The sequence below is a fragment of the Brassica napus genome, chromosome A7, assembly GCF_020379485.1.
Source record: "Brassica napus cultivar Da-Ae chromosome A7, Da-Ae, whole genome shotgun sequence".
Lineage (NCBI taxonomy): Eukaryota > Viridiplantae > Streptophyta > Magnoliopsida > Brassicales > Brassicaceae > Brassica > Brassica napus.
The window spans coordinates 14,071,952-14,088,051 of record NC_063440.1 but is presented as its reverse complement, the minus strand read 5'-3'; the positions used below and the strand labels follow the sequence as shown (position 1 = coordinate 14,088,051).

General features: G+C 29.8%; 3 protein-coding genes across 3 annotated transcripts; all 3 read left to right on the top strand.

Moving 5' to 3' along the window:
* Window positions 1-1,147: 1,147 nt before the first annotated feature.
* LOC106358346 lies at window positions 1,148-4,559 on the top strand. The gene is made up of 10 exons (XM_013798104.3): window positions 1,148-1,637; window positions 1,790-1,891; window positions 2,131-2,211; window positions 2,284-2,393; window positions 2,473-2,608; window positions 2,680-2,866; window positions 2,975-3,498; window positions 3,597-3,794; window positions 3,901-4,242; window positions 4,339-4,559. The coding sequence occupies exons 1-10, from the start codon at window positions 1,356-1,358 to the stop codon at window positions 4,429-4,431; spliced, it is 2,055 nt and encodes a 684-aa protein (XP_013653558.1). The 5' UTR covers window positions 1,148-1,355; the 3' UTR covers window positions 4,432-4,559.
* Window positions 4,560-5,639: 1,080 nt separating this feature from the next.
* On the top strand, window positions 5,640-6,486 carry BNAA07G12380D (precursor of CEP5). Its single transcript, XM_013796246.3, has one exon. The coding sequence runs from the start codon at window positions 5,896-5,898 to the stop codon at window positions 6,310-6,312; it is 417 nt and encodes a 138-aa protein (XP_013651700.2). The 5' UTR covers window positions 5,640-5,895; the 3' UTR covers window positions 6,313-6,486.
* A 5,714-nt stretch (window positions 6,487-12,200) lies between these two features.
* BNAA07G12370D (precursor of CEP6) lies at window positions 12,201-14,529 on the top strand. Its single transcript, XM_048736832.1, has one exon. It carries the CDS (start codon window positions 14,013-14,015, stop codon window positions 14,316-14,318), a length of 306 nt encoding a protein of 101 aa, XP_048592789.1. The 5' UTR covers window positions 12,201-14,012; the 3' UTR covers window positions 14,319-14,529.
* The last annotated feature ends 1,571 nt before the right edge of the window (window positions 14,530-16,100 follow it).

The following is a 16,100-nucleotide window of genomic DNA, read 5'->3' as shown; positions in this document are numbered from 1 at the left end:
AACCGCTATAAATCGCTTCAAACCGCTTCGAACCTCTTAAAATCAAAAGCAGATTCCAGCTAGCGTTTGCGGTTGCGGGCGGTTGCGGGAGGATAATGTTTTTTTCTTTTTTTTCAAAAACCATATAAATACAAAAATAAAAAATATTCAATAAAAAATTTAAATTGGAATTATAAAAAGAGAAAAAGACTAGGATAGCACCAAACCAAGTTTTTGTTCCCAAAGTAGCACTCAAGGCCCAAAATCACAAAAATAGGTTTCATTAAAGAGGTAAATATACACTTATACCCCTTGGGTTAATTAATCCAAACCTTATGGTTTAGAGTTAAGGGGTGGGGTTTTGGAATTAGGGTTTAAAATTTTATAAAAAATAAAAACTAAAATAAAAAATAAAAAATAAAAAATTTAAAAACAGTTTCAAAAAGTACTTTTAAATTATAAAAAGAAAATTAAAAAAAAATTCAAAAAAAAAATTTCAAAAAAGAATTATAAAAATTTCGAATCTGAAAACATATAATCTGAAACTATAAAAAAAATTATTTTTTTCATTTTATTTATTTTTATTTTATTTTATTTTATTTTTATTTATTTTTGTTTGTTTATTTAATTTTAAACCAAGGGTATTAGAGATATTTTACCTTTTAATGAATGTCATTTTTGTGACTTTCTCCTTCTAGTGTTATTTTTGAGACATAAACTTCAAAAAGTGCTATTATTGACAATTGCCCTTATAAAAATACCAAAATATATCTATTATATTTTAATTAATATTATAAAATTTAAAACAAAAATATTTTCTATAATATTAAAAATTTAAAACTATAACTTTTTAAATATAATTTTTATATTTATTATAATATTATGATTTTTGATATTTTTATAATTATATAAAATATAAATATTATTAATTTATTATTTAACCGCGGTTGTATTTGGTTGCAACTTGCAAGATAGACTTTGCTCCCATTTATCTAAACTAGGCTTTTAAATATCTCGAGAAATAGAGCGGCATCTGGTCTCTTTGGGCCTGTAATGGAGATTTACAAATATATCGAAGCTCGATCTGATAATCAATTGGGCTTTAGTTAAGCCCAAAGTAAATAACGAGCCTACAATACAATGGCAATCTATACAAAGGACACGTGGCATTTAATTTGTGGGTTGGATCACGACGACGAAGAAGGCATGGCGGCTTCTTCACTTGTCGTTTCTTCGTCTCTCTCGTAAAACCGAAAAGTTTCACCCACCGATGCCCCAGGCGGAGCTACTCTGAGATCGCCGGCAGATTTTGTTCGCAGCGAGAGGATAAATATCGAGGTAGAAGTAGACAAAACTGAGGGGAAAAGAAGCTAAGGATGGATTGTACGCGGGTGAATTGGGAAGCGCTCGATGCTCTGATCATCGATTTCGTAACCTCCGAGAACCTGGTGGTGGAAGAAGACGCATGCGCGAATTCATCGCCGTCTCCTTCTTCCTCGCCTTGCATCTCCTCATCGTCGTATCACGCTAGATTGATCATTCGCCGGATCCGAAACTCGATTGAGTCCGGGGACATTCAGAACGCCATCGATACGCTTCGCTCTCACGCTCCTTTCGTCCTCGATGATCACAGGATTCTCTTTCGCCTTCAGAAACAGGTTAACTCTCGAATGCCTCCAGCCGATTTAGGAGGATAGGATCCGTAATTTTATTTATTTTTGGTTTGTTAGGATTGCTGAAAAAAAATTCAAAAATCGGATGAATATATATATAGATGTGTTGTTAACCTGAGAACGAATCTTGCTTTCAGAAATTTATTGAGCTGCTGAGGAAAGGAACGCATGAAGACCGTGTTGCTGCTATTCATTGCTTGAGGACTTGTGTTGCTCCCTCTGCTCTCGATGCCTATCCGGTACTCTCTCTCTCTCTCTGAACATTTTTTATTTATTTATTTTGTTACATACTTTGCTTTTTGTTATATTCTTTCTCTGTTTGTGTTTGTTTATTTTAGCTCCATCTTTATTGTCATTAATATTAGCATAGCTAGCAACCCTTCTTGTTTATCTATCATACTGTGTTATCACTTATCAGTAGTAAGTCACTGTTGTGACTGGTTCTCAGTCTATATCTATCTGTCTATCTGTTTTTAAGGAAGCGTACGAGGAATTCAAGCATCTCCTTCTTGCACTCATTTATGATAAAGATGATCAAACCTCTCCAGTTGCTAACGAGGTATCTCACTTTTTTTTTTTAATTTCATCTTTTGAACTGCTGCTATAACATCATGCGCTTTCTGTTCTACAGTGGGCAGAGAAGAGAAGGTATGAAATGGCTGGACTTATGTCATCTGTCTTGAGGGCTTCTTTACAAGCATATGATCCACTTTTTTCAATGACGCTTAGATATCTGATCAGGTAAAAAGTTATTCACTGTTATTATCCCCTTTTTTTTTTCACTTGCTCTGATTAAGCCCTATCTCTTACTTTTTACCAGCATACATAAAGGATTTTGCTTTCACCAAGGAATTTCCTCCGCAGTTTCTGATCTCACTCATAGGTTGCTCCTGGAGGAACGTGATCCCCCAGCTACTCCTCTGGAAAGCATGTACGAAGCACCACCGTTTGATGAGGTAACGTGGCAGTTAGCTTCTTGTTCAGCGTGCAATACGCATTGTACTGATTTTTAATTATCAAATTTCAGGTCGACATACAGGCTCTTGCTCATGCGGTTGAGCTCACTAGACAAGGTGCCGTTGATAGCATGAAATTTGCCAAAGGTGACCTCTTCCAGGCTTTCCAGAATGAATTGTGCAGGATGCAATTAGATGTTTCTGTTCTTGATGAACTTGTTAAGGAGTACTGCATATACAGGGGTATTGTTGATTCAGGTTGGTGGTCAACCTCTAGGCAGTTTCATGATACTTTTTTTCATTATCTTATACCTCCTTTTCTTGCTTGGCTTTTATGAAATTCTGATCGTCTTAATCTGTGATCAGAGATGCAAATGATCACGGGTCCTGTCAAACGCAACCAATCTGAGGTGACGCATAGGTTATCAAGAGACTGTTCTGCTGAAATAGATCTCAACACAAGTCAACATTCAGATGTTGAGGACTACAGCATGCTTGATGGCGCACTCGTAAATGACTCTGAAATGTCTAGCAAAGAAGGAGGTGAAGTTGGCAGTGAACCAACCAACGTTTCTGAAGATTGCAGCAATAGCTGGTCAAACAAATGTGAAAACACAAGAGCTCTGGTTAGAATTAGATCCCATATGAGCTGTGAGAGCAATAAACGCAAAAGATGGCGAGGGAGAATTGATGAAACGGATCGTCTTCATGATCCTTCATTTTCGAAGACTGAGACAGGCATAAACCCTTTAGAGAACAAGTATGAAATAGCCTTGGCGCTGAAGGAATTGGTTAGCAGAGGAATGGTAGCAGAAGCCGGTAATGAGATCAGCACCATGGATCCAGACTTTTTCACACAGAATCCGGTTTTACATTTCCATCTTAAGCAGGTAACAAGAGAAAGCTCCCTAAGAGAAACTGCTTGTATTTTCTTCTTCTTCTGCTCGGTAGTGGGAGATACAAAAGAATATATATGTATTATGAGCAGGTTGAGTTTCTAAAGCTGGTGAGTGCTGGTGATCACAACGGAGCACTAAAGGTCGCGTGCTCTCACTTAGGTCCCTTGGCAGCCAATGACCAGTCTTTACTGAAGACGTTGAAGGAAACTTTGGTAGTTTTACTCCAACCCGACGGAAACACAACTGGGAAAGATTTGCCTTTGAATGATCTGGCTAATACGCTACAGGTAACAACAGTGTTTATTAGTTTCAAATCTCCTCTGCTTTTTGTCTGATAAAGCTTAGCTTGACAAATAAATGGTTGGCTTGTTGGTTTCTGCCATTTTCCTTTAGGTCTCTGTGGGTAATAGGCTCGGGATTGAAGAACCGCAGCTTATGAAAATAATAAGAGCGACGCTTCACTCCCATACTGAGTGGTTCAAGCTTCAGATGTGTAAAGACCGGTTCAGTAACCTCCTTAAGATAGATTCTTTGAAAGAAGTGAACGCTGATTTGATCGGTGCTATCAAATCAAGATCAAACAAAGAGAACAACGCAAACTTGTCATCTCAACTCACGACGACGTCTTCGAGCACCATGACCTCCGAAGATGGTGGTAGCAGCAGCTTGATGATGACGACTCAGACTTCGTCAAGAGAGGCCTTGTGGGAAGAAAGTGCAATACTTAAAGTAATGGTACGTTTCTTCAAGATCCTTATTGACTTGTGGACCAATGTTTTTTTTCCTTATTAAATTTTAGTGACACACGACTCACTAGAGAGATGGTTTCAGGAATTTCTGGCGTTGTCGAGGTCTGATGCAATACAACTACTATCACAATACAATGGAAACGCTGAGGCTGTGATTCAGCAACTCTTTGGCTAAAACGAACAGAGCGAAAGTTCTTTTAAATTTGCATGAGATTATTTGTTTATTCTTTCTGCATTTGGTGTATGTACATTACTTTACTCAGATACACTTGTGAAAGAAGAGAAACAATTGCTAGTTTTAAACAATAAAAGTTGTTGCAAGAGAAACAAGAATTCATATTAGATGGGCCTTAGCGAGACCCCAGTTGGACCCTTTTTTTTTTCCTAGAAGCAGCCCAGTTGGACTCCTATCACGTCATTTTACTCTTTTGTAGTCACGAAGCAGCGACGGAAGCTACAAAGATTCTGAAATATATCGAAAATCCCATATATTAATTGAGAATCATTTCAAAAAAATTATAACTTTAAATTTGTATAATTAAAAAAGAGATTCTGCTTAGGTGTCATTTAATTAGGATATCAATTTAGTTTATGTGACAGCTTAAGAATCAGCTGAAAAAATGTCGGTGCAAATTTAATTTCTAGAGAACAATATATTAACCCAAAATATAAGAAGCGTATATTTTTTTCTTAAATAAAAGTTACGAAATCACCAAATATGATTAATATATATATATATATATATATTACAATTAATGACTATGAATAATAAATATTTGCATCGTTATTCATTTTTGTTTAATTTTATATTATTTTTAAAAAAAATCACATTAACTATATAATAAAAAAATTAGATTTTTTCTTATATGTTATATATTGAATTTTTTTAAATGATTTTAAATTACAAAAATGAGGAAACCTTATATGTTATATTTTAAAAGTTTTAAAATGACTTTAAATTACAAAAATGAGGAAACCTTATATGTTATACTTTTATTATATGTTAGATTTTTTTTCTTATATGTTATTTAAAAAAAAATTTAAAACGACTTTAAATTATAAAAATGTAAGTTTTCCTTAAACATACGACTAAAAGTATTAAAATGACATGTTTCAGTTCAATTTGACCTGGAAACTTTCAAAACCATATGGACGATAAATGTCAAAATAATTCAATTATGTTTCCTTTTTTCAAGAATATATTCAGTGAAGAAAAAAATTATGTCATAATTTGTTTAATGTCCAATCCGATCAACCCATAATATATTAATTATAGTTTAGTTTCACATTTTTTAATAAAAATTGATCCGGTCAATCGAAAAGAAATTATATAATAACAACAAAAAATATTGTATATGTATAAAAAAAGATCAAATATATAAATAAAATTGTCAATAATATATACAAATAAACTCACCATGCAGAAAACGCATATTTTATCCTAGTGTTTATATATAATTTAAATTTTGATTCAATTAGTTGCATGTTTTCTTTACACCAATCGTTGTATTTTAAAATAATACTAGTACTAGCATGCGACCTACTTTGTAATAATTTTAATAGCTAAATCGACTTAAATTAATTAGTTTATACTTGCAATAGTAAGTACGTTATAGTCTCTATATAAATGCCCCCATAGATGGAAGTGTTACTTCACACCACCATTCTCAAACATTCTGAGAGTCCAAAATTAACAACGATATTTAGTTTCTCTTATTTTTCTGTTTTCTTTTTCTTTCCCATTTTTTCTCCAATGGAATCATATATGGGTCAGAAGAAAACATTGTTCGCCTGTGTTTTTTTAGTGATGGTTCTCTTTTTAGGGTTTAGTTGCGTCCACGGACGAATCCTAAAAAATATGAATGTTGATCATGAAGATAACAAGAAAATGATGGTAATGCACAACGGACTGATGGTTGATCAAAAGACGGTGCAGCTCTCGCCATCACCACCGTCGCCTTCACCGCCGCCACCGGGAGGTAAGGGAGCAGAAGATTTTAGGCCTACATCACCCGGTCATAGCCCTGGCATTGGCCATAGTTTACCCCACAACTAATCATATTTATGCAATTCCACATATTCATGTGTCTCAGTATGTGTTGTTAACGTGTGATTTGTTGTCTTTTAATCATTCTCATGCAGTTCCACTCATGATATGTTACGTCGGTCGTTCGAAATTTCTTTAAATATGGCTTTATTGAATAAAATGGTTTAGGTTTTCTTTCCGATCCACTCAAGGTTGAGTACACATGATACTTCATACGTATAATCAATCAATCGGTAACTGTAAAATATACACATTGTTAAGTAATAAATATGGCAAAAATAATCATAAGAACTGAACAACTAATCGAAGCTTTTATATAAATTATGATTTAATATTTAAACACAAACATGGCATTTTATATACTTTTATACATTTCTATAAATTACTTCTATTTTTGAATATTGTCATTTATATTTTGCATTAAAAACTGCGACATAAATCTGATCTTATTTCTTGTATTCCAAATAGAGATTGTAGAGATTTAAGATTGAAATAGTAGAGCTGCGGATGTAGAGTTTTATTTTGAAGTTTTATTTTATTAGTCAATAAAATAATAGCTAGTATATGCATTTGTATATGCGTTAAAAACTAAAAAAATATTTTGATTAATCAGAATGAGGTATATTTTAATCACCCTAATTCATTGTATATGTAATTTATAAAATACATAATAACTCGTTTTTATGCTTAAGAATAATCATGTGTTTGATCAAAAAAAAAAAGAATAATCATGCATGTGCTCACATGCAAAAAGGCCATACATGAAAAAAAAGTTACGGCATTCGTGCGGTGGTGAACTGAAAGAGTTTATGTGAGTCCATGTTTACATGGGACACTTGTAAAAGATAAAGACATCTCTTGGTATGTTGGTGTTCAAATTTAATATTAATTGTAAAGGGAGTGATTACTTTTTGAGCTTTCGAACCTTTTTGATTTGCTTTCAATGTTATTTACTTTTTGAGTCCTTTATAAATAATACAAGCCACTGTTTATTTTAATTACGAGTGATTACGTATAGCAAATTGTTGTTTTAAATACATAATAAGGTCTATAAAAGAATAAATTGAAACGAAACCAAAAAGTCTGTGGTCGGAAAGTGTGGTAGGCCCTTGAACTGACTTCCCTGCGTGTAGGAACCAGGCAAAGAAAAAGAAAAAGTATCAACCTTTTCAATTTTCAACATGACGTTAAATGGGCTGCACTGCCGGCACATATTATTTTTATATGGCGCGAATATTCAAAAGTGTGGGATAATTCGACTATCAAGTGTTTACAATAAATTACAACTAAAGACTAATTTTATTCCAAAATTACTCTTTAGTTTGCCTTTCAAAATTCAAATTGTATACATATGTTTCTTTATTTTTGGTCAAAAGTTCCAAAACGTTCGTAGATAACATTCCAAAATTACTCTTTCGTCTGCGTGATTTGTCCATCAATGTTATGTGAATTTCACTCCTTTTGTCAATAAAACTGCTTTAAAATGCATAGTCATTATTAGACATAAAATAATATCAAATTACACATGCAAAGAATGCATTTTGATATATTTCATTTGGTGGAAATTGTAACTCGCAGATTGTAATATTTTGTTACTATTGTATCTACTAATATTCTGTAATATATAAACGACAATTATTGACATCAACAAAGTTCAGAAGAATTAATTTTAATTAGTAGTTATTGTCTCAAGCTACTACAAAATATTTGATATTATATTCAATTATCATATTCAGCTAAATACTCATGTAATTATTTATCTTATAAAAAGCTTAACAAACAACTCACCGAAGTCAAATATCATTGTCAAACAAATACTATATTTCTTTTATCGACTGCCCATAAAAACTTAAACCAAGTTTTGATCCGTGTAAAAGTCATTCTGAAAAATGTTAGACAATCTCCAATGGTAAGAACCTCTCATAGGTACTTATCATTATTTTAGTTATAAATTTTTAAAATTTTGTAAATTAAAAACTTTTTAAAGTTGCAATATTTTGTCATGTCCAATGGTACAAATTTTTTTATGGATTCTTAAGAAAGATTAGATATTTTAATGGTAGAACATCTTCTTAAGATGTACAAGAACAAGAAAAAATTAAGTTTGAAATGAATTTCAAACTTAAAAATAGAAGAACACGAGATATTTGTGTCATTAAACTTAGCAAAACTAATGTCATTACAATGCCACATATACACACGGATCAGAGCAACCACAAGACTATGTACTTCAATACTCATCTACCACTCAACAAACCAATTCAGGAGGAAAAAAGTATAGTTTTGAAGAGCTTATGTAAGGCAATCAGATCAACACACAGATAAGGGAGAAAAGAAGTATTATTTTGACGCCACCGGTTTTTTTTATCTATCCATACTTTCTGCAGATTCAATACAATTCATTAACTTTTTCAGAAAACAAAGCTTATAAATTTTGATTTTTGATTATAGAGAAAGAGAGAGAATGAAGTAGACGAACCTTGGTGCCTTGATCGAAAGATTTAACCCTGCAGAGGCAAGTGTAAATGTCTCTTTAGTGAAGATTTTCAGGGAAACCACCAAGGATTTTCTCAAAAGACAAGTGTGAATGTCTCTTTTCTTAGACTGATTCTAAATTTTGAAGAAACCTAAATTCCCAAATCAGAACATAAAAATCCCTAAATTGAGATAATACCCACGAAATCAAACATGATGAAGAAGAAATAATTAAGGTTTGAGGCCTGTGTAAAAAAATTGATTTACCAGACAAATACGAAAAAGAAAAAGAGATGACAAAGAGAGAAAGAGGCTGTCAATAAAAAACGGACACGTTAGTAGTTTTTACCAATTTTAAAAACTCTCTTTTAGGAACCGGTTACTATCAGTTTTTTTTCTTTTTGATTATTTTTGGATTTTTTCTTAAAGAACCTTTCTTTAGCAACCTCCATTGGAGGTGTTCTTAGATCCGATCAGATCTGATTTATTTTGGGTTATTCGGTGTAATTGTTATTCCAGTGTAAAAGTCAGTTTAACAAACACTATATATATCACCCGACTCAACTGAACTATCATCTAATCAAACCAAACGGACTATTCGCTCGAACGTTAACACAATCACATGCAAAATGCCTGAATCGAGGTTTTATTGCAAATTTTTTGAAATACTTCATCAGTCGGTCCAACCAAATGATCAATATCACTTTCATTATCAGGAATATTTTGTATAAAATCCCAAAAAATAAAAAGAATATTTTTGTAGGATTCAAATGTATCTTAACGTCGCCATGCGATTTTGTTTTATTTTGACACTTGTTTTCATTTATTCCGTCTATCCATTTTAAAGTTTTATTTGAACTTTTAATGTGTCCGACAACGCCGCCATGCTTGTAAAAAAAAAATAGTGAGTATTAAAAAACAAAATAAAGCCAAGTTGCTATGAAACATTAAAGTACTGAAAGACGAGAATAGTTAGTTCGTCAACGAGTGAGTAGAATCAAGTCAAAGGCACCATTGCCATCAACTTAGCCACCAACTCTTCCTTACCACTAAGTTTTCTTTATCGTTTGTCATTATAATAACTTCTTTTAAGAACCTGTGTGTCTTTATTACCAAATAAGACTATACCGAATTCCAGATTAGTATGTAATATTAAGAATATTGACTTCAATTCTCAGTTGATTTAGATACATATATATACCATATATCAACCATTCTATGAGTTAATGTTTTGGGTAGTTGTATCTTATATATTAAAACAGAAGTCACAACCTTGATTCATGTGTGATTTTTTTTAAAAATAGACTTAATGAACCTATTCATAAAAATTCATACTATATTTTAATTCAGACTAATAATAAATATAATTTTTAAAATATTTTAATCATAGTATCCTTTGATATCTTTTCATTTTAAATAAAAATATATTTAATTTAAAATTCTAACAAATCTGTTTAAAAAGATTTTTACTAGATCTTCATTTTTGAAATTATATTTAAATATTTTCACTAATTACAAAATTAGTTTAAAATATTATTATACATTAATATATTCAGTTATATAAAATGAAAAATAAAAAAATCTATAATATTTTAGTTATTATATAATCATAATCAATCATATTATATTAAAATTATTATATTGAGCTAAATATAATAAAATTGTATTAAATTATTAAATTTATATATTTATATATTTTATTTTCGTAATTATAAAATATTTATGTTCAAAAATAAAATCTAATATGTTGGGAAGATGGGTTAACATTATCAAACTATATAATACATGTATAAAAATTAACATGTATTTCTTTAAAGTTAATAATATAAAATCTTTGTAACTACTTTAATCATAATATATTTTCATTTTAAATATAATATATATTTATATATTATATTTTAAAAATTCTAATAAATCTGTGTAATATTTAAACAATAACTTAATGTATTTTAAGTTATCGTTTAGAAATGAAAATAAATAAATTATATCCTATTTTATCTACTTTTATAGTCATGATCATGTTAAAATATAATTATTATATTAAAATAAATATGATAAAATTATATTCAATTGATAAATTTATAAATTTTATTTTCATAAATATAAACTATTTATTTAAAATATAATATGATGATAGAACGACTTAAAATTAACAAACTATATAATACATGTCTAAAAATTAACATATCTTACACTTTTATATATACAATAATAAATTATCTAAAATGAATAAGCATAAAAATATTGATAAAAAGAAATCCAGTTTTGAAATACGGGTCAGAATTTAGCATAAATTAAATACAAAATATTTTTTAAATATATTTTTTCATGAATATATTAATTTGCTTAATAACTAAATGCAAATACAATAAGATAAATATATAATAAGAAGTGGCAAATACATAAGGTTTAAACAATTAATTAATTATAACATGTAAATTATAAAATTATTGTATTTGAAATAGTTATATAAATATTTAAGTATATGATTAACATTAAAAATATATACCACTTATGTTCTAAAACAATAATTTATGTATAGAAAAGTGAAAACAAACACCCGTGCGGTTGCACGGGTCAAAATCTAGTTCTAAATTAAAATTTAAGTTTTACTCTGTGTTTTATTTTAACATTTTAAGAGATAAAATAATTGACTTATTATCATCAAGTTCGAATTTCCCGTTGAAAACACAGATTTTCATATGTTTATGACATTTTAAGAGATGAAATAATTGATTTATTATTCTCAAGTTCTAATTTCCTGTTGAAAACACAGATTTTCATATGTAATAAACATCTAAAACCACACAGAGAACTATTTTTAAGACTTTTGTATTATTTTTTGATTTTTTTGGAAGTACAACAGGCTGTAAAAAAAAGAGAATAAGAAACTCGACGGCTTGCTCCCTATGTTAGGATTTTGTTTGTCTTTTGTTATTCACTTAACCAATTTTAGGGAGGCCTATTGGAAATAGAATTTGTGTGGAGTTTGAAAATTTTAAGAGTTAATAGATTTTTAAAAGTTAAGTAGATTTGATGAATTCTTATCCAATGTATTGTATAAATTGTCATTGATTATTATAGATTTTCATATATACTTTTTTTTCCAAACTTATCATTCTATTTTTTTTTTAATTCTTTCATAAAATAGAACTATTTGAAAATTAAATAAAAATTTTGGTTTTTTAATATTTTGACATTTTGATTTGTCTTGTTATATTTTTGTTTTGAAGTTTTTAAGATCAACCTATGAATTTTCTCATGATTTTATTTTGATATCAAATAGTTATATTTCATGAAAGATTTTTTTTTAAAAATTTTTTTTTTTTAATAATTTCTGTTATCTTTAGTTTTTTTTTTTTACAATCATCTTTGACTTGACAAAAAAATGTAAAAAAATCTTGTTGTGTTTGTATATTTGTGTTTTTGGTACATAGATTTTGAGAATCTTATGACTATATGTGATATTTTTAAAGTTGAGTGTTATGAGTAAAACTATAGAATTTATGTCCCAATAACAAAAGAGTTTAATATAATTACAAAGTCAATAAAACTAAACTTTTTGAATAACATAAGATTTTCATAGAATTTAAAAGTCTAGAAACCAATAACAAAGGTTTCTAATAAGATTTTAAGAATTCATTAACCAATAACAATAAAATCTCTAAATTTTAAAATTCCTTCAAAATTTAACTCCCAATAACCCCCTTTAATCTAACTTTATTTGTTTTTACCTATTCATCTGGAAGAAACAACCCGTTCTCAAGAAAAGAAAACAACTCGATCGTTCTTGAGCTTCGTTAGAAAACAACAATAACAAATAAGAGATTAATTACTACATTCAGAGAAACAAAGTTATACAACATAATTAACGGTTCTAGAAGGCAAATTAGAAAATACGAAAGAATATTGGTACATGTAATGATTACAATTATTTTTTTGTACGAACATTTTATAAATATGACTTGATGGTAGCCAACCCTTTTGGTAGTGGAGAAGATCTTGTAGTTGTGAGTGGAGTGTCCTAATTTAAAATATACTTTAGGAGTCAAGAATGTGATCATATACCCACAGGGAATCTCAACAAATGCAAAATTTTAGTATATATAACAAAATATTAATTGAAAACGTATCTTAAAATAATTTCTCAGGCCATCTTTTTCTAAAGAAATAAAGATAAAACTAGTGAAGTCTCTTGAAAAAATTAACTAAACGAAAGATTTAAGAAAGAGAGGCATTCCAGTTCCCAACAACCATGCTATATAACTTTTTGTTGATTATATACATCTATAAATAAAACAGGATTTCTTTCAAGATTTGTACCATATTTTTAAAAGTCTAAAGTATATATAATTTTCTTGTATATATTATCTATAAGGAGATGGCCAGATGGGAGAGGGCCATTCAAGCATCAGTGCCTTTCTATGGTGAGGGAAGGGCGGCTTTTGTGGAAACTTAGTTACCCTTTGGCATTTTATAAACAATTTATTTTCAGGGCTAGAGATAATCGTTATCGAATTTTTTTTTATATTATCAAACCTTGGTTAGTCCTGACTCCTGACTGGAGCAGATAAAATGGTTTCCCCTTCATTTTTTTTTTGGTTTCCCCTACGTGCTTACAGTTTTTTCTCAGTTTACAACTTAGGAAAATGTAGTGTTTTATATGAACACATAGTTAATATCTTTGTTATCACCAGCAATGTTGATCACCAGCTATGTTTTATTTCCACTGAAAAATTACAAAAGGTATACAAGTATGAGAGATTCAGGACATCTGCACGCTTAGATTGTGTCATATTAAATTATATTTGATTTGTTTACTATAAGATAATAGCAACAAACTAAACTTATAAAAATTTAAAGCTGATTTATATTGGTGATGATTGAAACCGACGTTTCTGATATTAGATGTACCTTAAAAGATACCAAGGGTCCATCATATCGTTTGTTTACTAAAGCATATATATGTTTAATACTACTATTACACCTTTTTTTTATAATTTACACTATGGATTTTCTTATACTACGGAAAATTGATACTTGAACGGTCCAAGTTAAATCACTGGGCTCATTGTTCCACTTCCACTCATATTACACTTATAAAACGATCGCTCTTTCAAGTAACTTAAAAACATAAGCCAAAGTCGGGTGATCTCTTTTGTCAAAAAAAGTCGTGTGATCTCAAGCGTCTTCTCTCATAAACCTAGAAACTAATCCCAGACATAAAAAATAACATGAAACTCTCAGCTTATATCATTCATACCATTCTCTTCATGTCAGTTGTATTTGATAAAATACAATACAATGAGGCAAGACAGTTGCAAACAGACGGTAAAGATCGTGATCATCAATTCACGGCCGGTTACACTGATGATTTCGGGCCTACTTCACCAGGTAATAGTCCGGGCATTGGTCATAAGATGAAGGAGAGTAATGATACTGTTGAAGGGCTTAAAGATGACTTCATGAAGCCTACAGCGACACCAGGACATAGTTCCGACGTTGGACATGCTGTCAAGAACAGTGAGCCTAAGGCTTAAAAAGATTCATATACTTTAGGGTACTGCTTAGTTGCTTTTACTAAATTACTATGTATCCTTTAAGAAAAAAAGAATTACAATGTATCTAAATTATTGTGTTAAGTGTAATTTCAATTTAGTCTACGTAGTTTATGATATGTCATTCGTAAGTTGGTTGACTATGAGTTATTAGTTCATTAATAAAGTTAAATACGATTTGTGTTTTAATTCATTTGGAACCTTATTTCTTGCATGAATTTGCATGTTAATACTTTATACTTCGTACGTAGTGAGCTTCTTACTACTCGCCACCATGTGCAAATTAAAATGTAAAATTGCAAAGATGGAGATCTTTTAGATTATATATATATATATAATATGTGTGTGTTTCTGTGTAAAAAGACATCTTATACAAAACTGGGACTTTAAAAATAATAGTTACAAATGGATGGCCGGCGATAGAAAAAGCAAGGTTTAAATATTTCCAAATTAGGGAGAATGAAATTAAAATGACTTTACACCAAAAAAAAAAGAAAAGAAAAAGAAATTAAAATGACTTAATTGAGTTCTTTTAGCTATTACAATTAAGATAACGCATTAAAAACTATTAATAAGAAAATATTATATTTCCTAAGTTTCAAAAGAGAATAAATTTTAAACTTTTTACATATTAAGAAAATATATTAAATTTTGATTATTAAAATATTGTTTTTTTATAATTAAATATTTCTCACAACTTTCAACCAATAAAATTTTAATAAACACAATAATCTTTTTTTTTTAAGTTTACAATTTAACATTAAATAATGCATTGAAAAGATAAAAATGTTTTTTCAACATTTTTTTTCTAAAACATGAATCTTTTCGAAACCGATAGATTATTACATACATTTTCCTTCCGTCTCCATTAGCTGAAGTTGAAACTGTACAATACAAATATAGAAAGTGATTGTAATAAATAAATAATGGTTTTTCTTTGTCGCAGTTGTAATGGTGAATTCTGTTGAATAAGATAATTTACATTAAACATTTCATATCTATTATTGGAAGATTTCCCAAGTACATATTCAAGGTAATTATTTTGTTGAATAGTAAAAATAATACATTTTGTAGGGTGGGCAAATACCACTGGTGCAGCGTACTATTCAACCACTAGACACTAGTGCTTCATGCAGGGGCACTAACCAAGGTCTGGTAACTAATGTTGAATTTAAGTGAGTATTTAATAAGCTTATTACTAATTACCATGGAAGAAAAATAACTTAGTGTGGGCCACATGCCACACCCCCTTCAGCTCTAGGTCCGCCCATGGCTTCATGTTACCATACCAGATTCAAAGGTTTAACAAAATGCATACTCAAATCTTGTGTACTTTCCTTGAATATATAAGTTAAATCGTTTTGGGCGGTCCCCTTAAAATCATAAAAAATTGGTTGTAGTGCTGTTAAACATAAAAGTATAACTTAAAAGGAACATCTAAGATAAAACAGTAGATAATTGTTATATTAGGTAGAACTTCTCTATCTGTCCATATATTTTTTATATAGAGCATTTATAGTTATATTATTAAAATTCATGAATGGTAAAACCTTAAGTCTAAAATCGTCGAATCTGGTTCTTGCATTTTCAAATAGGAAATATTACAATGTGACATTCCTAATAGTATAGCTAAACCTTTTTTGATTACTGTGAGGTTTTACTCAGCATACTCAAGTATTATCAAATTGCATATAATACTTGAGGCACATACTAACGGTTTACTACTTTAAATGTACAGAAATCTATCTATCTATACTAATAAAG